The sequence below is a fragment of the Trichoderma citrinoviride genome, assembly GCF_003025115.1.
Source record: "Trichoderma citrinoviride strain TUCIM 6016 unplaced genomic scaffold BBK36scaffold_1, whole genome shotgun sequence".
NCBI classification, from domain to species: Eukaryota; Fungi; Ascomycota; class Sordariomycetes; order Hypocreales; family Hypocreaceae; genus Trichoderma; species Trichoderma citrinoviride.
Genome location: NW_020194709.1, coordinates 1,153,819 through 1,177,742, shown reverse-complemented (window position 1 = coordinate 1,177,742; position 23,924 = coordinate 1,153,819). Strand labels below are relative to the sequence as shown.

Below are 23,924 nucleotides of genomic sequence, written 5' to 3'. Positions count from 1 at the left end.
TTTGAGGTTGTTCCTCCGCCACAACAGGCTACACTCTGCACTATCAAAGGAGAGGATACCATATGAATACCTTGAATTTACGACTTGAAGACGTGTTCAAGCAGGATACAGTGGCTGGAGGAGCATTAGGCAACAAAAACAACCTGAGGAGTTGATCTTTGAACAACTCGAAGCTTTGAGGCTCTCAGAGGCTTGAACTCAACGGGCAATATGGAGTTCAAGCCTACCTAAGTAGGTATGACTCTAGTAGTGGGGTTGTCGCCGGTTGACTCAACATCATTCCAGCCTCGTCATGGAGGGGCACTCTTCAACTTTTCTATAACCGCATTTCCCTCCTGTTGCTTGGCATAAATAATCACACAGCTCTTTGCTGTTCGCGCGTCTTTGCTTGGTTTGACTGTTCAGAAACAAGACGGCGCCTTGCCTGACGTACGGTTCAACGGCACTCTATACCCGCAGCTTCCTCTCCGCGGCTTCGCATCATGGCTCAGAACCCGGCAGACGAGCTGCTGCGGCGCCCGCTATATGGTAAGTAGAAGCACTTCGTCGCATCACTGATCCAGTCTACCAATAGCCTGACTGGCCCAATCCGCCTCGAAGAAGTGCTGACAGCTTGTGCCAACTTGGGTATCAGTTTACGATCTTCCGCCCGAATGCCTCGCGGGCCTGACGCCGAAGCCAGATGCAGACACCATCGCCATCGACGAACCCGCGACGCCACCCAGTAAGACCTCGGACGCGTCTTCCGATACCTTTGTCGGCTCACAAGCCTGCTCTCTTTGCAAGCTGTCCTTCACAACCGTGATAGACCAGCGAAGTCACATCAAGTCCGATTTTCACAACTACAACCTCAAGCAGAAGCTGCGGGGCCAGAGCCCGGTCTCAGAGGCCGAATTCGAGAAGCTGATAGAGACTCTGGACGAATCGCTCTCGGGCTCTGACTCGGAAGAATCGGAAGACGATGAGGACGAAGGGCGTCAAGAGTCTACGCTCACGGCGCTGCTTAGGAAGCAAGCAAAGCTGACAGAGAGACGCAATGCTGCCAAAGAGAACAACAAGGAAGGCGACAACGATGACGACGAACCCTCAGGGCGGCCGGGCAAGGGAAAGCCGACACTTATATGGTTCGGTTCACCGTTGCTTCCAGAGAATACATATTTCGGCATATACCGAGCGATATTCACAGACGAAGAGCAACGCCAGCCCGACCTGGTCGAGGTCATCCGGAAGAAGCAGCTCGAGCCCATAGCCATGCCAAAGCCTGCAAAGGACGGGACGTTGCCGCCAATCGCGTACACCGGGCCGCACTTCTTCCTCTGCATGATTGGAGGCGGCCATTTCGCCGCCATGGTCGTCTCTCTCGCGCCGAGATCCGCCAAATCGGGCAGCACAACCATGAACCGAGAGGCCACCGTCCTCGCTCACAAAACCTTTCACAGATACACGACGCGTCGGAAACAGGGCGGTTCTCAGTCGGCCAACGACAACGCCAAGGGCAAAGCGCACTCTGTCGGCTCGTCCCTGCGTCGGTACAATGAGACTGCCCTGGTCGAGGATGTGCGCGCTCTTCTCCAGGACTGGAAGGGGCTCCTGGATTCTTCGGAACTGCTTTTCATCAGAGCGACAGGAACCACAAATCGGAGAACCTTGTTTGGTCCCTATGAAGGACAAGTTCTTCAAGCCAACGATGCCCGTATCCGAGGCTTTCCATTTAGTACCAGGAGAGCTACTCAGAACGAGCTGATGCGGTCCTTCATCGAACTGACTCGGCTTAAAGTCAAGGAGATTGTCCCGAGCAGGGCAGAGCCAAACAAGGCAAGCACAACGCAAAGCAAGCCTACGACGCCCTCCAAGCCTGCAAAGCCGACCCTCTCAGAAGAGGAGGAAACGGCACTACTTCATACATCTCAGCTGCAAGCCTTTGTGCGGCGGTCCAAACTACCCGCACTTCTATCGTACCTCACAAAGAACAGCCTTGACCCGGACTATGAGTTCTACCCTCCGGAGCAGAACTACCATACTCCACGCCTTCTACACTACGCAGCTGCACAGAATTCTGCGCCTTTGGTGCTGGGGATCCTTACACGAGCCGGAGCGAACCCGCTTCTTAAGAATGCGGAGGGGAAGACCGCCTTTGAGCTTGCTGGAGATCGCTCTACGCGAGATGCCTTTAGAGTAGCACGCTCTGAACTGGGAGAGAGAAAATGGGATTGGGATGCGGCCAAGGTTCCTCCGGCCATGACCAAGGACGAGGCAGACCGCCGCGATGATCGGGAAAAGCAAGAGGCAGACAAGAAGGAAGCCGAGAGGAGAAAGGCGGAAGAAGAGAGGCTTCGTGCTGAGGGGCCAAAACTCCCTGAGCAAAAGACGAAAAAGGGGAACAGTATAGCTTCCATAATTGCAAAGACACCCCAGGAGCGCAGGGAGGAGGAAGCCAGGGGGCTGACACCCGAGATGAAGCTGAAACTGGAACGAGAAAGAAGAGCGCGAGCGGCAGAAGAGAGGATCAAGAGACTACAAGGCGGTAGCTGAATAGATGCGTCATGGGAGGTAGCCAATTTACATAGTAGCTGTATGTAGGTCTAACCGTCATACCTTGAAATCACTCCCAGCCACCGTGCAAGCCGATCACTCATACTTCCGAAGGCGAACTACCTCTACTAGCTGAAGAATAAAGCAGCCTGTATCTACTGAGGATTTTGCTGCCGTACCATACCTGGTGGAATGCTGAGCACGCATCCTCGGTTGGCATACAGCATAGGAAGACTCCTGAGGGGCGCGTAAATATTTCAAGCCCCGATCCGAGCTGAATCATAGAGCTGCCATAGAAGCCTTCAAGTGTCTCTTGACTGGGCATGAACGTCATCAACGCCATCAATACCATCAAGATCATGCACAGCTCCCTGAGCCGCCTTGAGCGGAGAGGCGAAAAGGGGGGGTAAGATGCTCAACATGCTCTTTCTCAAATCCAAAGCCATCCTCCAGATCATGGAAGCCTCAACCCACGCGCAGATGCATCAAACGTCTTCGCTTATGACGTTTTCTTAAACGAGTGGCAGTCACGACGGGCAGGTAGCCTGACGCCGAGGAATGGCAGCTGCAAGAGCACCTGAGCCACTGTCGAGGGCTCCCCCTCCCACAATATTTTCTGATAAAAACATTTTCTCCCACAAGCATCTTCTCCCACAAACATTCTCTCTTCCAAGAAACTCATCTTTCCTCCCATTTCTTCCACTTTATCAAAAGATTCACTGGTCTCGACTGGTATCGAGAGCGGATGATCCTTCGTCCATCACCCCCATGCTTCTGGCATTGACTCCCGTCAGCACCATAACCTTCGATCTCATCCTCTTCTCCCACTCTTCGTTTTATCCTATATATCGCATTGTCTGCATCCATCCCGGGTTTCAACCACCCCTTTCTCTCCACTTCTCCATCCGAACACACATACACTCGTTCCCTGTCCGCTGCACCAACTCCTCTCCTTCTGAATGTTCGCTTCCAACCTCATCGCCATCAGCGCAATCATGTTATTTATCAAATCAAGATAATCTTGGAATATCCTCACGTTAATGACGTCTTTCTCACTGGTCAAGCGTTGCTCATCCGCTCTCATCCTTCTCTCCCAATGCACATATCTGTTCTATTCCGCATCCATATTCCTTTCTCCCTTTCCGTATGCATTGGCAAACTATTGAGATCGTCTCACAAGATGCTATCATGTTCATCACTTATCTATTAACTGACCGTTGAAAGCCGGAACGCATCGACTGACGAGCTTCACTCTCCTGGCTCTTACCGGGTCAGACCCTCACACGTCCTCTTTCCATCTCCATGCCTCTACACCGATAATGCTCATACTTCATTTGCTTGCGTCATCACCATCATCGCCGTTGGCCTCTTCCAGCCCTACGACCGTTGGTTGCCAGTTGAGCATACACTAACACAATATAGTGCTCTACCCAGCCCTCACCAAAAATAAGAAGTGCGGCGAACGAATGCGAACCGAACCGAACCGATCGACCGGCCGACCGAGTGTATACATAATAATATTCTATAACAAATATATGCTTAGAAGCTTTTGGACAGGGTGGAGATGGGGCTTTGGAGAGGGTGATTGAATCGAGTCACAACACGCTGCATTTCTTCTTCCTTTACAAGCGAGCCAAAACCACCGAAGAATGATGCGTATCGAAAATTCGTTGACCTGTGCGACGATGAACCGAAATTGAACGGGAATTTAACGATCGAAGCGCGAACAAAGGAACGAACAGAAGAGGCCTCATCCGGAACCCGATTCGAAGCGTGAAAGAAGCCCCTCGTCGGACGATACACGAGTGAACCACGGTTCAACCATCGATCGTAAACGGCCGAGTCTGCAAGACACAATATAATTCAAATATACATATACATATACATACACATGTTGGGTGATGTGGGGATAAGTAGTTGGAAAGATATGGCGTTGCCTCGATCAAGGCCGGTTATCGACAACCATATTGCTTCTCCAACAAGCAGTCCCAAACGATTCAAGCTCCTACGCGCAGTCAAATCAGCGAGACCAAGTCTGGAGAAGAATCAAATGTACCTACGAACGAACGAGCGAGCGAGCGAACATACGAGCGGACAAAACGAGCGATCGATCGAACGGCCGAGTGTATAAGAAACAATATGATATAATGTTCACACAAATACACACACATGTATAAGGTATGATGGGTTGTGTGGGGTTCATGGGGCACAGGAGGGGATTGGAAGCAGGGGGGTTCGCAAATCACCCGCCGAGCGATTTCGAGCCTTCGCCTTCACAGGAGTGGGTCGATCGATCGATTCGAACAAGCAGATGATCGGTCGAGTGATGGAAAACTGCTACTGCCGGCTGTGCTGCTCCTCAACGCAAAGACTTTCCGCGATTGTTCCGATTGTATGAAGCAGACACGAAGAAGACCATCTTTCGTCTATCAGCCAACTGCTTGAAAACTCGAAGTGAGAGGGGCGACAGGACCACGGAACACCAAAGAGAAGGGAAGCATTCGAGCAGCCCGAGTGCAATCATCGACCACGACAAACGCGTCAAACGAGGTCGTTTTTATTCATCGAGTCTACGCCGAAAAAGCTTCTAGTATGTCACATTTCTATCACTTTACAGAATCTGGTATGGGACCAAGGCCATCTTATTTGGGAGACCAGGTTTACTCTAATCTATTAAGCAGTCAAGATTGTGCCCAAAGCCACATTCATGCAAACATCGACCAATAGTCTCTGAAGACCAATCCCAAGCCTGCTTGTTCTCTCGGCTATGCACTGCACAACACCTCTCGTCACTCCCCACAGCTTCCTTTCTGGCCAACAGTGGGCTCGCGACCGATATCATGATCGTTTTACAATGACAGGTGAGAATTACTATACAATTCTGCGAACCATAGTGGAAGCTGACACTCGCCTCGGATGTCAGAGATCACTCAACCGCATCGTTCTCGCTCAGCTTCCTCTCTCACAATATCAGCCCACAATGCTTATGAAGCAGTAAACCATAATGACGACCGGTGAGTATACGTCTCGTCTTAGTTTCAGAAGAGTCCATACTGACCTCTCGTCCAGCTATCCTGAAATTCTCGACCACAGGCGTAGGTGGCTCCGGGCAGGTCACCATTCAGCCACTCATTTACATTCGACGCATCGCTATCGATCTGACCACAGCAAACACCGTCTTGCTTGACCACTTTGGCTGATTGGTTGTAACCCCGCCAATGCGCTCTTTATCAGACACTCACGAGGTGGTATTCCTCTGGCTGGTCCCAGGTCATCGAGTCGGTGGAATATCCGCGGGAAGCTTCACTTCCACACTCCTTCTCCTCCGAACTCACTATAGAAGGCCAACCTCAAACGTTTCGCATTCCATACAACCTGAGTCGTGATGCCTTCCCGGTCATGCTATTCACCTGATACTCATTCGCTCCTCTACGCCATCGGGCCGATGGGCGAGGAACGATATCACCTCGGCAGCAGATGAATGGGTGCCGACTCTGCTTGAGAGGCCACGCGCTATCCATCCAGCATTGGATTGCGATGCCAACGAAGCAAACTCCAATCGGATCGGCAAGGGTACATTTCTCAGCTTGGGCTCAAGCCCTCATCTTTTAATCAAGCTTATTCGATGTCGACACCAATACAACCTCAGGACAATGCATATACACTACGCATGCTGCAACTGGTCCACCGCCCGAGAAATGGCCGTGTGCTTTTCTTCATCATGGGATCAACCGGACCGTCCTGATATGCACCCCGCAGAGCTAGAGCAGGTTTCCATCACGAGTTCTTTCCCATAAAGGTATGTGGTATTTTCTGTAGCGGCAATGAACATATATCCGTCGCCACAATTTGGCAGCCAAAATCGGCGAGGGACGACGCATAGAATACCAAGAGGGCTGACGGAAACTATAAGTAGCAGCAAGTTTGACGACTACAAGGACGGGAAACAGCTCCTCCAAGTCAACAGAACACGAGAAGGGGGGAAAACAGCGGAGCACGTATACAATTGACGCTGATCTGGACAGAAAACTCCAGACAACAATGTCGTCAAGGCTAGCTAATTTGTTGGCCGCCCTTGTGGTGGTTCTATCCAATGCACTGGGCTTCGTCGTCGCACAAGGCTCCAGGCCGGTGTTTGCTCATTTCATGGTATAGTTTCTCTTCAAGACAATTACCAAAGGAACCAAACTGACATCAGCCACTTAGGTAGGCATTGTCGAAAAGTTCACCGTTCAGGATTGGATAAACGAGATCCAACAAGCGCAAGCCATTGGTATTGATGGTTTTGCTTTGAACTGTGCTCCTCCTTGGGTCGATAGCTACACGCCAACGCAGCTCGACAATGCGTATACGGCCGCTCAGCAGCTCAACTTCAAGATGTTTATTTCTTTCGACTTCGCCTACTGGTCTAACGGCGACACGGGCAACATCACGAGCTTTGTGGGCAAATACGCCGCCCACCCGGCCCAGGCCGTTTTCAACGGAGGCGCTCTTGTTAGCACCTTTGTTGGTGATTCCTTCAACTGGAATGCCGTGAAGAGCGCCCTCGGCAGCCAAAAGTTGACAGTGATCCCGAATATGCAAGATCCTGCCTCACTCGGAAGCGTTAGCAGCCAGCTTGGCATCGACGGGGCCTTTTCGTGGTATGCTTGGCCTACAGACGGCGGGAACAGCGTCATCAAAGGGCCCATGACAACCGTGTGGGATGACAGATACATCCAGGGCCTCGGCGGTCGGCCCTACATGGCACGTAAGTCTTTCAAAAGGTGCTGCCTTGAGCTTGATGTTGAAGTATGATATTAACAGAGACAGCCGTTTCTCCGTGGTTCTCGACCCATTTCAACACCAAGAACTGGGTCTTCATATGTGAAGAGCAGCCGGTCCGCCGATGGCAGCAGATACTTGACATGAAGCCAGCCCTGGTTGAAATTATAACCTGGAACGGTGAGTCTACTTGGCCCTTCAGCCTCAGTTTCATGCCGTGAACGAAAAAGGAACGTCTTCTCTGGACAGGCTAACCAACAGATATCTGATCGCACAGACTTTGGTGAAAGCCACTATATCTCGTAAGCGAACTAGCCCCCTTGCCTCTCCTTTCTTTGTCTGCGTCCTGATTCCAGCTCGCGAAATTTCAACGGCCTTGCTAATGTTTCACGTCTGCATAGTGGCTCAGAGCCCAACCATAGCGACGACGGTTCCTCCCAATGGGCCAATGGCTTCCCCCACGACGGCTGGCGAGACATCTACAAGCCATATATTGCTGCCTACAAGGCTGGCGCATCGTCCCCTACCGTCCAGGCAGATGAAATCGTCTACTGGTACCGCCCGACTCCACATGGTGCCCAATGCAGCAACGATCCGTTGGGTATTCCTCGAGGAGCCGAACTGATGGACGACCTGGTCTTCGTCAGCACGTTGCTCACGCAGCCTGCGCAACTGACCGTGACCAGTGGAAACGCGGCACCTGTCACTGTCAATGCTGATGCTGGCGTTCATGTCTTCAACTTCACAATGGGCGTTGGAAAGCAATCGTTCTCGCTCTCTCGCGGCGGCAGGCAGATTCTGGGTGGCCAGAGCGCAAAGGACATCAGCAGCTCGTGCCAGACCTATAACTTCAACGCATACGTGGGCAAGTTTTAGGCCAAGCGGTTGCAACTGATGGTAGAGATGGCACCCAACCGCGACAGACAGCGATCATCAGTTTTGCCTTCATCGGCTTTATTGAATCATTGAAAATTCGCCCTCAACGTTGAGGTCAAGCAATGCTCGGCGGCCATCAAACTAGTGTGACAAGAAAGCGCCAGTGCTCACTCGCGAATATTCATGATGCCACGAAACAACGCGGGCGGCGTGTGCTAGTCAAGCCAGGCTTCAGCTAAACCAAGGGATAAGATATGTCGTCGCCGTGAGGTAGAAGAGGCCAACGCGTCGTTTCTTGTCTCGGCTCGAGTGGCTTGCTGTTGGGCGTCCAACCTCCTCAAAGAGGGGGAGGGGAATGATTTCTGATGAAAAGGACCGTCGTTTCGTATTTCACAGACCGCGTGGCTGCTCGTTACCGTCCAACAAGGCATCCGCCGTCTCTTTCCCGCCTCTTCTTCGTCACCCGTATTTTGCATGGTGCTGCGGCTGATACATGTCACATCTCACACCAATTGCAACTGTGAGATGGTTCTGGGACACTTGAGAGGTCCCTTGCAGGGGGGCCAATAAGCACATCATCTGGGAGGGTCTCGAGCGGAGGTGGCTCCGTCGTGGCCCGTCAGCCACTCGACTATGTTCATGGTCACTGTCAAGGGTAAAAGGCAAAAGGACAGAGGGACAAGACGCTGGATTTCTTTTGCTTGCCTATTCTAGGGCAGTTGAGACGGAATGTGGTGTTGTTGTGTCTGTGTTTTTTTTCCTCTCCTTTCTTTTTGCTTCTGCCCTTTCCCTTTTTCCGTCTCCGACGCTCCATATGAAGCATAAGTCGATCCCTCCTCCATTTTCTTCCTTCCACAAACATGCCCTTTGATACGGCGGACTCCATGTCCCGATACTTTAACACCAAACCTACGCTCGCCCCCGTTCGTGCCCGTGACGATGCAAGATAGGCCTTCGCCTCCGAGCAAAAAGCACCGTCGCCTGGCTTCAGAACATGCAGATTCCGCCCACCATGTACCATCTGTGGCCGACGAAAGGATCACGCCCATCCCGACATCCGCGCGTGCACCAACGTCCACCTCTTCATCGCCTGAATCGACCGAATCATCGTCGGAATCTACCGCGCCCGTTCCGGACACTGCAAAGCAGGCCGCAAGAAGACGGCCTGTGAGAAAGGCCGTCAATGTTGCCTGCGAGTCTTGCCGGAAGCGCAAAATAAAGGTATGGCCGACTCGAAACCCCACCCCTAGCGAAATCTGCTCGGCTCAAAGCTCATCACGCCAAACCGCTCAAAAAGTGCAATGGGAACCGGCCGAAATGTTCAGCATGCGAAAGTCGCCAGGTCGAGTGCCAATATGCCTCGGCGTATCGTGAGGAGACAATCTCGGCCGCGCTCAAGCGCAAGTACCAGGAGGAGAATAAGAAATCAAGTTCTTATGAGGAGTTCTTCACCGCTCTCCAAAATTGCTCGGAGGAGGATGCGAGGACCATGTTCAGCCTGGTGCGTCAAGGTGTCGATCCTGGGGCTCTTCTGAGGCGGATGAGGGAATGCGATCTTCTGCTACAGCTCTCTGTCGTGCCCGAGACTCGAAGACGCTATCAGTTCCCCTATCTCGCCGCCATGCCACTCCATCTCCAAACCCCGGACAACCCGTATCTCGACTCGGTCCTGTATGAGACAGCATTCCACGGAGTTGGCAACCAGGCCAGCCAGGGGTCCGCATTGCTTCAGCACGGACAAGCCGGCAGATATCAGAACATCTACCTTCAGCCGTATCATGCCGCCGAACTCCTGGATCCCCTGATTGACCACGTCAAGCCGTCTAAGTGGACTATGGTCACCACTGACGACCACTTGATGCGGACGCTCTTGCGATCTTACATTCTTCACGAATACCCAACCTTTCCCATATTTCACAAGGACATCTTCCTTCAGGCCATGATTGACGAGGACACGCAATATTGCTCCTCAATGCTCGTCAATGCCTTGTTGGCGGAAGCATGCGTAAGTGCTGTACATATGGACGGATCGAACCAAGCCCACCTCCAATATCTTGGGTCTCAGGTCGGTTTGGCCAAGTATTGAATGGACAAATAAGCTGACCAAGTTGCTTCCCAGCACTGCTTCATTGGCATACCCAATCGGCACCAGTTCTGGGTTCCTCAGAGCCTCAGATACCGTTTCCTCGCCGAGGCAAAGCGCTTGTGGGAGCTTGAAAGCGAAAGGATAGACCTGGTTACCGTGCAGGCCGCCACGCTCCTGAATCTCATCTATAGCCACAATGGAATGGATAAGGTTGGCCAACCGTATCTGATGCACGCACTCCAAGTTGCCCAACGGCTGGAGCTGTTTGGCGACCATGCACACGTGAAGAGCCAGAGAATGATTCACGCTCGCGTCTTTACTGCCTGGGCTCTCTTCAACTGGCAGTGGTGTGTATCCCCCACGCTTTTGTCATCGTTCAACCCCCAATTTTGCGCTTATTGTCTCGTTGCACGTCCGCTGACATGTCGACCCGACTCCTGGCAGCATACAATCGTACTATTACTACCGGGCTCCTTTGATTCCTGATCCGCCAGCCACGCCGCTACCCGACCCAGATGAGCATCCGTTTTGGTATGGGGACTTCAAGCTGAGATACCCGCTGAATCCGACCCTGGTGCCGGCACATTATGGACATTATTTCAAAGCGATCTCCGGTCTGCGTTCAATCATCCATGATATGGCCGCTATCAGTTACAGCCAAAAGGAAGAGCACACAGTATCGCCCCGTCTGATCTGGTCCGTATTTTCGAGGCTGGAGAAGTGGTTCCTGGGGCTGCCCGCCGTCCTTTCACCCCGAAATATTGTCTTCCCATGGCAGCTCAAGATACAGTACGTTTTCTCTTGCCCCTCCATCCCCTTCAGCGACTTGTCTAAGCCCGTCCTTGTGAATGAACGCTGACAAGAATATTTTGGAACAGCATGGAGCTTTATCTGGCCACCATATTGTTTTCCACAAAGCAGGCGGGTGTTTCGGAGGCTTCGACGCTCATGAAAGAAACAGCTCAGAAAACAGTTGCCCATGCAGCTGCTCGCCTCGAGACCGTTGCGCGCCTCTACTATATCCGTCACAGCTTTGAATACTGCGACCCCTTCTTGACGATTCATCTCTCCTTCATAGCAGGCGGGGCTATGGACAGCCTCAAATTGACTCCGGCTCACGACGTAGAGACCATCAAGTCCTTAAAGTCCACAATCATCCTAAGCCTCAAGGGGCTATACGACCAAGGCCAGCACATTCACCTGACCTCGGTCATCTACCGACTGCTACGGGATCGGCTGAGTCCAGAAGATCTAGACCTTCTCCAAAATTTTGTGGTCTGGGATCCTCTCACCCCCGAAGAGCCGCTCTTGGTACAGTATGCCCAGTCCCATTATCCTCTGACCATGGGCAGCAAACACCAAGACCCGACCTCCACGCGGCTCGAGAATCTGGTCAAACAATATGAGCAACTATCGACCGATGAGACAACATGATTATCAGTCGCCAACTTTGCATATGATCCTCATGGACTCGGCTCGGTAAACCAATGCAATAAGGGGGGAGCAGCTTCTTTCTCCTGCGCGCGAGCCACAAGTTGTCCAAGTTTTCTGCGCAATTGCCAGAATCTTTTGCGACTGGGAGGGACGTCGAGATCAGAGCACGTGGGCTTAAACACCGCCTCACGAGACGCATCCAGTGTTGCTTCATGTATTCAACCAGACGCATCTCCACCATCAGCGCGACCGACAACGGGCTAGGTGGTACTATTATTAGTCAAGCCATGGAAAGGGGCATGCGGGAAGCTCAGCTCATAGGCATACAACGAGACCGCTAGTGCAAGTTTCAAACTGGATATCCCTCACGATATCGCGTCCGCATGGGTGCTTCACGGCTGACGGTTGTGTGGGGGATTCGATATCTACTTGTTGCATGTGGCGGTACTTCGTATCTTGCAAAAATATGAAAACAGCGAGCTAGAAATGGACACTCAACGCCGCTGCGATGCAACGAAGACCCGTACTTCACCAAACGCTGCGAGACACTGGAGCCTTGGATAGTTTGCTCCTTTCTTCAAGACAGCACAGAGAATGTATGATTCGTAGAATGCTGAGGTCCTGGCCATAGATGCTCGACTTCCCGGGTAGGTCCGTAAGTCTCAGCGTATATGGTGTGCATCACCGACAGCTTCACGCTGAAATTTACCCTTCGATATCCGGCTCTCTTTTTCTTTTCTTTTTCTTCCCGCTTTTTTGCTTTTCTGCCCCTTCTCAATCTCGTATTGTCCTGGCAGTATGATGTTTCATCTTTTTGTTTCTCCCTCACCTTTTGCATCCCCCCTCGTCAGTTCAATTGGCGCAGAAAAACATTGAAATCGACGGTAACCTCTTTCTCACAGCGCAATGGTGCTTGAACATGAGAATGTGTACCTAAGTAGAGCGTACGACCTGTTGAAGTAGATGATATTTGGAGCCGGCCGGCCATGGGCTCATGCGGCTGTGAGCACACACATGAGCTGGTTGTAAGCCCCTCACGGTGTAGCAGGCAGTAGAAGAATTACAAGAGGCTTCGAGTGCTCGTACGAGTAAGTAGGTGCTGACAGATCCTGGCAATGGTTCGCTTCGGACCCTGGACTGGCCGTGCCGTCAAAGCAATACTATTGCGAAGCGATCTGAGGGATGCAGACGCCACGCTAGCCAGGATGCAAGTGAAGTTGCGCTCTGTGATACTGCCAGTCGGCTTATTCTCCGCATGTAGCATTAGTACGCCGTACTTCGCATAGCCTCAATGCGGGTACGGAATATCACTCGCAGCGCCAGACGAAAAACGTCTTTCTCACAAGATGAGGCACCCCAAGCAGACAATTGCCGCGATTAGAGCTCAACTCGCATGCAAGGCAAGCAATGCCTGTGGGGGACCAGCTTGCCAGCGTAGCAGCGCATGGATGGAGGTTCGAGCTTCGCCACCTCCGTTGGATCGGATGGCCGCTTCAGTTCATGCTCGTGGTGAAACAACAGGGTCGTCTGCGGGATTAGCCTGCCTCTTGGGCGGCAAGCTGCAGATTTACCCGATACCGACCACCCGTGTGCCGCCTAGCAGTGGATGCATAGGTAGGTAGGTAGTAGTAGTAGTAGTAGTAGTAGTAGTAGTAGCTGTATACGCGGAGCGGTACCTCTATATCACACCGTTCGACTGGATCTTGATCTGAGCGCACGGCTTGTTAGCTCTACCTGTGGGCTCTTTGTACAAGCATACGGGTATTTGCGGCAAGCAGCTGCCTCGTTCGCCAAACGTCATCAAACACGAACAGAGGATCTTATGGTGAACGAGCATGGGCTGGCAATCGGGTTGCCCCCATCATGAAGATAGGTGAGAGGCTTCGAAGTTGATGGGACGACCTCCGCTGAGCATCGGTCCAAGTGCGGAAGCTTGCCGTTGCCTTGCTGATATGCGCTCGAGTGCGGACTCCTGGACATTCCCAACTCGGTATCTCGTACAGAGGACCGACCGGTGAAGACAGATGCAATTTCAGGTGAACGGCTTGTGCGCAGGGAAGAGGCTTGATAACAAGAAAGTCTGATGGGAAGATTCAACATGGCATCCTAGTCCACGTTGGTAGATGTTCGTATGTACTCCGTACTTGGAGCACAATGAAGCCGGTAGTAGTAAGGCAGAGTGAATAATAGGCGTTTAGTCTTTCGTACCTAGCGTAAGGTACGGAGCACCCTCGCAAATCACTTCCCCGCCGTCAATCGATAGCCAGATAATGGCGAGTTGGCCGACTCTCAAACGGCTTAGTAGTACTAAGGATAAAGTACAGTTCAGGTGAGAGAGACAGAGGCTTCATAGCTTGGATGGCAACCAGGATTCCGTGGTGTTCAAAGGCCGTGGAGCTATCTGTATTTTGTCATGAGAAGCTGTTGGCATTTCGTACTCGCAGGCATTCATACAAGTACGACACTCTGCACTCGCTTCTGCCATGGGTGCGGGCCTCTGCGGTGGATTCACAAGCGACGATCTCGGAGACAGCCGACAGTGTGCAACTGTCGATCCGGGCCATAATTCCATGACGCTGTCAAAGAGAAAAGTTATCAACCATGAGTAGGAGAGTGCCTTTACAACAACTAGCTGCAGTTGAGGCAATGGTCTCTCCGGCAACTTGAAAGCCCAGATAGATGGCCGTCATCTGAAAGATTTCTCCTGAGAAGGGCGCGGGATGTGATTGAGAGGCACCTCGGCGGTGTTGGTTCGATCAACTCCGTATTCCGTGGCGAACATGTGCTGCGCCATCGAACGGACGGGGACACATTCTTGGCATTGCCGATGCCGAGCAGACGGAGATTATGGAACAATGACATGATGTTGGACAACCTTTTGCTCTGCGTTCCTATTTCTCTTGCCTTTGTCAAGCGCACCTGGAAAGCGACGGCGGCACGACAGTGGCCAGATGGTAGGTCCCTGTAAACCCGTAGTCCGTAGTCCGTGGCACTAGGCGCAACAGGGGGGGCTGACAGACCAAATATCCGGGCCTTATTAGATCAACGACTATCGGGCGGAAGCTGGCACTGACTCGAGCATCTCCGAACGTGCCCAGGCAGTGCTGTATTCGCTGGTTGAGCCGAACAGGCTGCAGTAATGGAAACAATTCTTCACATCAGCTGGAATCCGGCAAGATAGTGTAGGGGGAAGAGCGAAATTGTCCCACTGGCTTGGCGGTAAGAGAGGCAAACAACTCTGAAGTGGAATGGATAGGACACTACAACTCCTATTCAATTTCCTCTTTCGGAGGGGTTAGGTGATTGCTCTGTATGGTGGTGTTGGCATGCAAGCCACGCATGATGTACTATCATCTGTCAACTCGTGTTAGTAGGGAGAGCGGAGATTGTACGTACGGATACAGCAAACCCTCCAGCCGAACAGGCGGTAGAGAAGAGCTGATGCCGGATTTGATATGGCGGAACGAGTATGGGGTGATGACACTTACGAGTGAGAAGCTGTAGATGCTCGGTGCCAAATGCCCCGTGTTGCAAACTTGAGTACGTCTAGGTTAAATTGGCCATACGGAGCAGGATTCCCTACTGTTGCTGGTGTTGCTGGTGTTGTTGTTGTACGGGTGGCAAGGTGTGCAAGTACTCGTACCACCGTGTTGGCCGCCGTAGATTCTTCCCAGATAACGGTATGTGACCAGTGTGGGAGAATTGAGCTGTCAAAGGTCGGTTTTGCGTCGCTTGGAGATGTTCGTCCGCCAAGGGGTGGACAGGGATTGCTTCGCTTTTCTCACCTGATTGAGCCGGTGGTAGGGATCAGTGGCGCAGGCAGTGGACATAGTTGTAGTTGTAGATGGGGAGAAGAACCCGGTTGGCAGTGACAGGGCGTGGGCAGAGGCATGGGCGAGGCATGGCGATGCATGGATTGGCTGGCATGGGGTGATACCTAGGCGACCGGCTTCTGGTCGAAATGGGGACGAGGTCGAGGCGAGGCGAGGCGGGGCGAGACGACTGGACGAGGAAGGGTAGCGTCGACTTGCAGCTCATCCATCAAAGGCACTCGCATCAGCCAGTCATGGCCGAGGGAGTCAAGCGAGAGGCTCCATGTCCAGAACCCGTACCTGAGCTAGCACCGCCTTAGCTTGCGGACTGCTGCAGAGGCGCCACCGAATATTGAATGCAATACAAACAAAGCAGGCCGCATGACGAAGCAGAGAGAGCATGTTTGTATCCGTACGTACGATTCCAGCTGGAAATGGGTTGTCGGTGTCTGTGCGGCGGATCTCGCCTGGTGCAGATTGGTCTGTGTCCAAGGGTCAAGGTCAAGGCGCGGGATGACAATTAGAGATGGACGGCGGTACTAGAAGGAAGAACCAGAAACCGGCCGGTCAGTCTGTGAGGAGAGCGGAAGCGCAAGGGTTTCATGGAGAGCAGACAGGGATGTTATGGCAAGGATTAATGGGAAGAAAAAAAAAAACGGAAAAAAAGGAAAGCAAGTGGGAAAAACACAGGGGCATCAAGCGGTAACGTGATATCGATCGAGGATCAAGCGTGGGAGGAAAGAGCCGGCGAACCTGAAGCAGGAGACACCCATGGAAGGTGGAAGAGGAAGGAGGAAGGGAAGGACAGGGACGGATCATGCAGTTGTACCTGCATCAAGTAGCAGGTACTTATTGTCTTCCGGTGTACTCGTCTATAACTAAAGTACTGTGTACCGGCAGGAGGCTTAGCCTGGTTTGGCATTAGGCTCGCGGGTTAAACTTGTCGGCAAGCTTAGGCGCTAAAAGGCCAATCAAAAGCAGTTGGCCGGCTGCAGGTGAGGCTTGCGAGAAGCGTGCGAGAAGCGTGCACGCATGAATATTGGCTATTTGGACGAGATTGGATGCAGACCTCGATTGGGCTCTTCTCCTGAGTGAGCAATCAAAGGTAGAGAGGCAATAGCTGGCATTGGGCTTAGTATTGCCATGCTACAACTGCAAGATATGTACTTACGGTAAGGTTGATGTTAAGGTGGTAAATAAGGTACTCGGTAAACCGTAAAAGCGGTCGTCTCCTTGGTGGCGTTCACAGATGATCATCCTTCGTATCAAAACACCAATCCAACCAAACACCTCAAACGTGCAAAGCGGCATCGAAAACCCTCCCAGACTACAGCCCGGGCCACGATTTCATTCGACAAAACAGTCACCTGTAACGCCCTCGACCTGAAGCGCCCGGCCGCCTCTGCCTCTCAGTCTCGACCAGTTATTTTAGGGGCATGGCCGTGAACTTGCCTCAGCGACCAGTCAATAGCGCCGTGTGCCTGCCAAGAAGGCCGTAGCGCGGCCCCTGGAACATGGAGCCGTTTCGGCAGCAAGCCATCCAGGCGCCCCTGGGGGTTCTTGGCACGCAGGCAGGGCGACAAAGGCCGTATGTAGTCAATGGGTATCTGCCGTGTCTTCCTCGGGAGGAACCGTCGCTGCTGCTGATGGCCTGAGTGACGCCTCGTCTACCTGCGCCCCAAGTCCCGCCTCGCCATGCTAAAACTCCACGACCCTTTGCGGCTGCCAGCATCCACGCTCGACGTCCTCTCGCCAGACGTCCATGTACTCGCCGGTATCAAGCCAGCCTCTCCAGGCACTCCGTCTTGCCCGGCTTCAAGGTCCCATCTGTTATCGTCTGCCGCGGTCTGCCCCCAGCAGCCGCTATGCTCCGATACTTGGACCCCCCAAGCTCGCCAGCCGCGTACCGGTACCTTGCAGCTCGATAGTGCCTCAACCCTGTTCCCGGCGCTTCAATCATGGGTCTCGTCTCGATTCGGTCTTTCCCACAGGCTGTGGGGAGACGCTGCGAAGCACCAGGGGTTGAGTCTTTGCGCCTGCTCAAGCGCCTCAGCAAGACAAACATGGACTCCAAGTGCGAGAGGAGTAGCATGAGTGTGAGCAACCTGAAGGTGTTAGTAGTACCTACCTACCTTGCTTGGTTGGGAGACGGAGTCAGGTAAATACTACTGGCCCCATCTCCGGCCGGAACCTCGTGCTGGCCTTGGGTATATAGATCTGCCTCTCTACTCCGTTCTCTTCCCTCTCTTGTTTCTGGAGCTTCAACCAGCCTTTGTTTGTTTTCTTTCTTCTCTTTTTCTCTTTCTCTTTTATCCCTAATCCAAACACCAGTCTCTCTTTTCTGGGTCAAAGTCATTCGTTTTCTTTGCATCCCTCACAACAACGACAAACCTACAACCCAAAGTCTTTCATATCGATATTCAATATTTCTCGATTCCTATATTTTTGCTGCTTCAATACGCTCACTACCGTTTTGAACTTGTTTCGACATGAAGTCCGTCACCTTTGCTCTCCTGGCTGCGGCCAGTGTTGAGCGGGCTGCTGCCACCGTAAGTCTTAGCCTCCCACTTACACCCTCCCCTCCTCCTCAGTTGTATTCCTCTGATATACACACGCATCCATCTGTCTTATACAAAGCTCGGTTGGCTAACCCCTTCATCCAGTTCAACCTTGGCAACTCCTGGACCAGCGCCAAACCCTACAGCTGCCCCAGCAACACCGACAACAACCAATGTACCGAGCAGCAGCACCACGGCTGGGACTGGAGCGACGTCCCCACTGGCCCTGTTGGCCACTACAGCGGTTGCGACTTCAAGGGCTGGAGCTGCGAGAACGACTTCAGCAAGCGTGATAGCCTCCTGAGTGCTCGTACCTTTGGCACTACCGGCCGCTCCATCTCCGGCCAGTGCACGGGTGACAAGACCACCACTCCTTGCATCTACGCCAGCGGCGACAAGGAGCACTTCTCCATCGACACCTTCTCCGTCTCCACCGAGTTCGACACTCGTCTCGAGTTCCACTACGACATGCCCGACGGCTCAACCTGCAAGCACTCTGCCGACTGCTCGTCCCATGGAACCACGGTTAAGAACAACCAGTGCGGTGGTGCCAAGTCGGTCTGCGTCGTCTACCCTGGCAGTGGAAACAACGGTGGAAGCAAGCCCAGCTCGCCCAGCAAGCCCAGCAAGCCTAGCAAGTCCACTTGCGGTGCCAAGGTTCACCACATCGGCTGGAACTGCAACAACAACTCTCCCCCTCCCTCCGGTGGCCAGCCTGGCAAGCCCGGTAAGCCCGGTAAGCCTGGCAAGCCTGGCAACACCCAGCCCGCCAACACCCAGCCCGCCAACACTCAGCCCGCCAGCACCCAGCCTGCCAACACATACACTGCTCCTGCTGAGACCTACACCCTCCCCGCTGGCGAGACCACCTACACTCTCCCCGGTTCGACTTTCACTGTCCCTGCTGGCGAGACTACCTACACCGTTCCAGCTGTCGAGACGACCTTGACTGCTCCTCCTGCCACCTACACCGTCCCTGCTGGAGAGACCACCTACACCGTTGACACCACCACCTACACCGTTCCTGCTGGAGAGACTACCTACACTCTCCCCGGCTCGACCTACACGGTTCCTGGTGAGGCCACGACTTACACTGTGCCCGCTGGCGCCACGACGTACACTGCTCCTGCTGCTACCTACACTGTCCCTGCTGGCGAGACCACCTACACGGTTCCCGGCGAGACCACGACCGTCCCCGCTGGCAGCACTGAGACTACCACTGGAACTGCGGCTGCTGCCACTACCACTGCTCCTGCTGGCGAGACAAACACTGAGGTTGTCGTGAGCACCTCCATCATCCCTGGAGGCGAGACCACCACTGCCCCCGCTGCTGGTGAGACTACCACTGCTCCCGCTGCCGGCGAGACCACCGTCCCTGCTGCTACCGAGACTGCCACTGCCCCCGCTGGTGAGACTACCACTGCTCCCGCTGCCGGCGAGACCACTGTCCCTGCTGCTACCGAGACTGCCACTGCCCCCGCTGGCGAGACCACTGCTGCTCCCTCCACCACCGGTGGCTCTGATGCTGCCACCACCGGCCCTGCCTCGGTCATCACCACCACGTACCAGACCACCTCCACCGTCTTCACCACCACGGTCCACACCATCACCAGCTGCGCTCCCGAGGTGACCAACTGCCCGGCCAGGCCTGACCAGCCCGTCCTGACCACCGTGACCGTTGCCGTCAGCACCACCATCTGCCCCGTCACTGCCACCATCACCCCTGCGCCCCCGGCTCCTACCGCTACCGGTTCCACTCCCGCCGGCCCCGGATCTTCCGCCCCCGGCTCTGAGCCCGATGCGCCTCTTCCTTGCCCCGAGGTCCTGCCCAGGTGTCTCAACACCTGGCTGACCCTGGTTCCCGACTGCAAGAGCAACACTGATGCTTCTTGCTACTGCCCCAGCAAGGACCTCGTCGAGAAGGTGTTCGAGTGTGTCTACTCCAACGGAGACAACGATGATGATGTTGCAGCTGCCATCACCTTCTTCCAGGGCATCTGCGCTGGCGATGCTGGCTCCAACCCTGCCATTGTCACTGGTGCCGAGACCATCACCTCCATCATCACCGTCACCAGCACTCCTGTTGTGGCCCCGACTGACTACACCACCATCGTCGTTGCCACCTCGGTCACCCAGCCTGTCGTCTCCGAGGGCACCACCATCCCCGGCAGCAGCACCACCTACTGGGTCTCGACGGCCGTCACCATCCCCCAGGTCGCCATCACTGCTGCTCCCGCTCCTCCCGCGCCCACCGGTGCTGCCCCGACTGCCCCTGCCGAGGCCCCTGCTCCCGCCCCGACTCTGGCCACTCCCCCTGCTGGTCCTATCGGAACCGCCACCGGCACCGGAGTCCTTCCCGGCGGCACTGGCATCCCCGTCATTGGCGCTGCTGGCCGCGTTGGCGCTGGCATGAGCCTTGGTCTCGCCATCATCGGCGCTGTCTTTGCCCTGTAAAGCAGCCCCTGAGTGGACGATGCCCTAGGGCCGCGCGCACTCTCTGTGCGCCGTTGCCTGTTTTCCTTTTTGGTTCATTCTTGGAGGCATTATTGCTTTTACTCAGTGCCTCTGGGAGCGCGCGCCGAATTGTTTGTTTGCATGGAAAGTGGGGGAAAGGGGGAATGTATGTGTATACGGACAAGACCTGATTAGCGGAAAAAGAACCCTCATACAGTAGGGCAAATATCATTCTTACGATCCTTACGAGCACATGGACAGGACAGTCGGGGTAGCCTCTCTTTGTTTGTTCCTTTGGCCCAGGGCTGATGGCCCTTGGCCGGAGAAGCAGAGATGGAGAGGAGGATCCTTGGATCCATGGATCACGCGCAACGCAACGCAATGCACGGAGAGACCACTTTTACCACCCGCTGGACTGGCTGATGTTCCTAACATTAATATTAATATCGATATGAGATTCATCTGCCGTTTGGCTGCTGCCAAGGCTATGGACGTTTTGGACAAAAAAGGTTGATTCTTTTCCTTTATTCTGTTTTATTGTTGATTATATCATCTTTTATGCGAGTGAAAGGCTCTCTTTTATATGTAGACGTATTGGTGCCGTTTGCATCTAGTGTTGAAAATAGAATTATCATTGCCAGTTATTCCAAGCTGCTCCTGTGTGAACCGACTGACACCGCTCATAATCTTCCGTCTGGCTGTCTGTCTGACTGTCTGTCTACCGTTGAACCCTCTATTCAACTGCCGCATCAAACAGGCTCTTAATGCAAGATACGCACAACAGGAACAAAGAGGCGCAACAATGCATAAAAGCACGGAATACGAAAAAAGATTGAACAAACCAGGGATGCCTTTCATGTCGCATTCAACGTCTACTACTTCCATCTCAAAGCTTCGCTCCCTTGGCCTGTCTGGCCTTCTTCTCCCTGTCTCTCAACAGGCGTCTCAGAATCTTACCGCTGGGGCTCTTGGGGATGGCGTCGATGAACTCGATGCCGCCGGCGAGCCACTTGTGCTTGGCCTTGTGATCCTGCACGTGCTTGTGGATGGCGGCCTCAATGTCCTTGTCGGCCTTGCCGGCGCAGTCCGCGGCGGACTTGGTGACAAAGGCCTTGGGCACCTCGCCGGCGTAAGAGTCGTGGACTGGGATGACGGCGCAGTCGGAGACGTACGGGTGGCTGAGGAGATGGGCTTCGAGTTCGGCGGGAGCGACTTGGTGACCCTGTGAGACACGTCTGGTAAGCACTGCTGCTCAAAATTGAATATTTAGAGGAACGAGGCGGTGGACGAGAAAGAATGAGACGGGAAGTTATTATGGCACATAGGGTTGATCAAATAAAGCTTTGCTTCGCTTTGCTCAGCTCATCTCATCTCAGCCGGCTTACCTTGGTCTTAATCAGCTCCTTGATGCGGTCCACTACAATGAGATGCTCGTGGCCCTGTGCCGACTTTCGGATGATGACCTCGTCACCCGTCCGCAGCCACCGGCCGTCGTCGTGGTGGACAAATGTGTCTGCATTGGCCTTTTCGTTGTTGAGGTATCCCAGCACCACGGCCGGGGATTGGATCAGCAGCTCGCCCGGGGTGTCGTGCTCCGTCACCTCGTTACCCTCCAGATCGATGAGTTTGGCCTTCTTCCCGGGCAGCAGAGACCCGGAAGAGCCAAAGAGCACGTCCAGCTCGTTGGTCGAGGAAATGGTGGGCGAGCATTCCGTCATGCCGTAGCCTTGCCCGATGCGCCATTTGGGATACATGTCGTTCAGCTCCTCAACGACCTCCGACCCTAGCGGAGCCGCTCCGGAGTAGACGTAGCGTACGCTGTCGAGGTTGTACTTGGCAGCCTTGTCGCGGTTGCCAATGATCTGTATCAGCATGGGCGGAACCACAAACAGCTGCTCAATCTTGAAGCGCTGAATGGCGTCGAGGAGCTCGTGAAAGTTGTATCTCGGCAGCACAATGTTTTCATCGCCGCGGTACTGGCTGAGGGTGGAAACGAGGACAAGCGCATATATATGCGAGAAAGGGAGGACGCCTAGAGAGACCTGAGTCTCGATGCCGAGCGCTTTTCGGGGGACACTGTCGAGAAGGAAGACCTGCAGGATGTTGGCGATGACATTGCGATGAGAGACCATGACGGCTTTCTAGCAAAGCTTTGTTAGCCATCCACACAATCAACAGGCACCGTCTGGCCCAACGTCATAGATGACATGAAAGGAACATCGCTTGAATATCTCCTCGGCAAGATGCTGGAATTTCAACTCAATGCCGCTCGTCACTTACCGGCATGCCAGAAGTGCCGCTAGAGTAACACAGGTAGGCTGTCTGCCTGGCTCCCTGTCCCTTGACCCAGTTCAAAGGCTTCAGCGGCGGCAGATCCTTGCCCTCGGCCACCAGATCGTCAATCGTCACATAGGAAGGGGGGTTGTCGAAGCCCGCGGTCCGCAGTATGAAGATGCGGTCCTTGGGAATGCCCACGGCGGCGGCCGCCTTGAGGGCATTGTCGAGGAGGGGAGCGCATGTGAAGACGGCCTTTGCTCCTGACGTGCGGAGCTGATGCTCGAGTTCCGGTACCGAATATGCGGCGCTCGCGGGCGTGACGATGCCGGAGAGGCGATGGATGGCGTGCGTAAACGGGAGATAGTCAATCTGCGGCACAGGAGAGAAGCCATAGCCTCGTTAGATCGTTGCCTTTGAGCAGAATCGGAGCGGGTTTCGGACAAGGCGTCTTCGGCGGGGTTTGGTTTTTCTAGGCTGGCTCTGGGGTCCGTACCGTGTTGACCGAGTATATCGCGACCACTCTCTCCCACTCTGACTCCTCTTGAGGGTTGAATCCTAGCCGCTTGCTAATTGCGCGAGCCATGTAGTCGGTCCGCTCCGCTACCTGAGCGGCACTGTATGTCGTGCCCGTGATACCACATGTGTAGGGGTTCCTGGCCTTGGCCAGCGGGTAGCGGCCATACTGCTCATTTCGAATGAACTCTTCGATGGTGATGGAATCCGGCAGTTCTATCTCGCCAAAGCCGCTTGTCAGTTTCGGGCGGGCAACAGCCATGTACGCATTTTCGCAGGGCAGTTGGTTGGAGACAAACCCGGCAGCTGGGGAAGATATGAGGGCGGCGTGAAGACCATGGCGAAGCGGCCCCCGAGACCTCTGAGATCAAGACAAGGCGGGAGAAGGAAAGGACGTGCAATCGACTATGAGACGTGCAAGAGGAGGTTTAAGCAGCAGGAGCCGAGGAGACGCATCGACGCGGGCTAGGGCAGGAAATATAGTAGCTGCATTGTCAATTCCGAACAACCTAACCGGCTTGGTACCCAGGCAATGGCTGATCGCCTACCCCAAGGTACAAGGTTGAGGAGATGCAAGTGGAGATGCAGATTGACAATGAACCTCGGGAGACGGTGTCG

The 23,924-nt window shown here is 53.9% G+C and overlaps 5 protein-coding genes across 5 annotated transcripts; 4 read left to right on the top strand and 1 right to left on the bottom strand.

Moving 5' to 3' along the window:
* Positions 1 to 482: 482 nt before the first annotated feature.
* On the top strand, positions 483 to 2,532 carry BBK36DRAFT_1137105 (hypothetical protein; the record flags this gene model as incomplete). The annotated part of the gene is made up of 2 exons (XM_024893136.1): positions 483 to 528; positions 635 to 2,532. The coding sequence occupies 2 exons, from the start codon at positions 483 to 485 to the stop codon at positions 2,530 to 2,532; spliced, it is 1,944 nt and encodes a 647-aa protein (XP_024753755.1).
* Positions 2,533 to 6,573: 4,041 nt separating this feature from the next.
* On the top strand, positions 6,574 to 8,172 carry BBK36DRAFT_304 (glycoside hydrolase family 71 protein; the record flags this gene model as incomplete). Its single annotated transcript, XM_024898018.1, has 5 exons — positions 6,574 to 6,681; positions 6,739 to 7,282; positions 7,345 to 7,476; positions 7,574 to 7,598; positions 7,698 to 8,172. The coding sequence occupies 5 exons, from the start codon at positions 6,574 to 6,576 to the stop codon at positions 8,170 to 8,172; spliced, it is 1,284 nt and encodes a 427-aa protein (XP_024753754.1).
* Positions 8,173 to 9,093: 921 nt separating this feature from the next.
* BBK36DRAFT_1174242 (hypothetical protein) lies at positions 9,094 to 11,692 on the top strand (the record flags this gene model as incomplete). Its single annotated transcript, XM_024895916.1, has 5 exons — positions 9,094 to 9,393; positions 9,470 to 10,177; positions 10,292 to 10,626; positions 10,703 to 11,047; positions 11,137 to 11,692. The coding sequence occupies exons 1-5, from the start codon at positions 9,112 to 9,114 to the stop codon at positions 11,690 to 11,692; spliced, it is 2,226 nt and encodes a 741-aa protein (XP_024753753.1). The 5' UTR covers positions 9,094 to 9,111.
* Positions 11,693 to 17,960: 6,268 nt separating this feature from the next.
* Positions 17,961 to 20,521, top strand: BBK36DRAFT_1174239 (hypothetical protein). Its single transcript, XM_024895915.1, has 2 exons — positions 17,961 to 18,053; positions 18,168 to 20,521. The coding sequence occupies exons 1-2, from the start codon at positions 17,994 to 17,996 to the stop codon at positions 20,514 to 20,516; spliced, it is 2,409 nt and encodes an 802-aa protein (XP_024753752.1). The 5' UTR covers positions 17,961 to 17,993; the 3' UTR covers positions 20,517 to 20,521.
* An 881-nt stretch (positions 20,522 to 21,402) lies between these two features.
* On the bottom strand, positions 21,403 to 23,645 carry BBK36DRAFT_1109342 (acetyl-CoA synthetase-like protein; the record flags this gene model as incomplete). The annotated part of the gene is made up of 5 exons (XM_024889462.1): positions 21,403 to 21,738; positions 21,902 to 22,657; positions 22,797 to 23,162; positions 23,287 to 23,522; positions 23,606 to 23,645. The coding sequence occupies 5 exons, from the start codon at positions 23,643 to 23,645 to the stop codon at positions 21,403 to 21,405; spliced, it is 1,734 nt and encodes a 577-aa protein (XP_024753751.1).
* Positions 23,646 to 23,924: the final 279 nt, after the last annotated feature.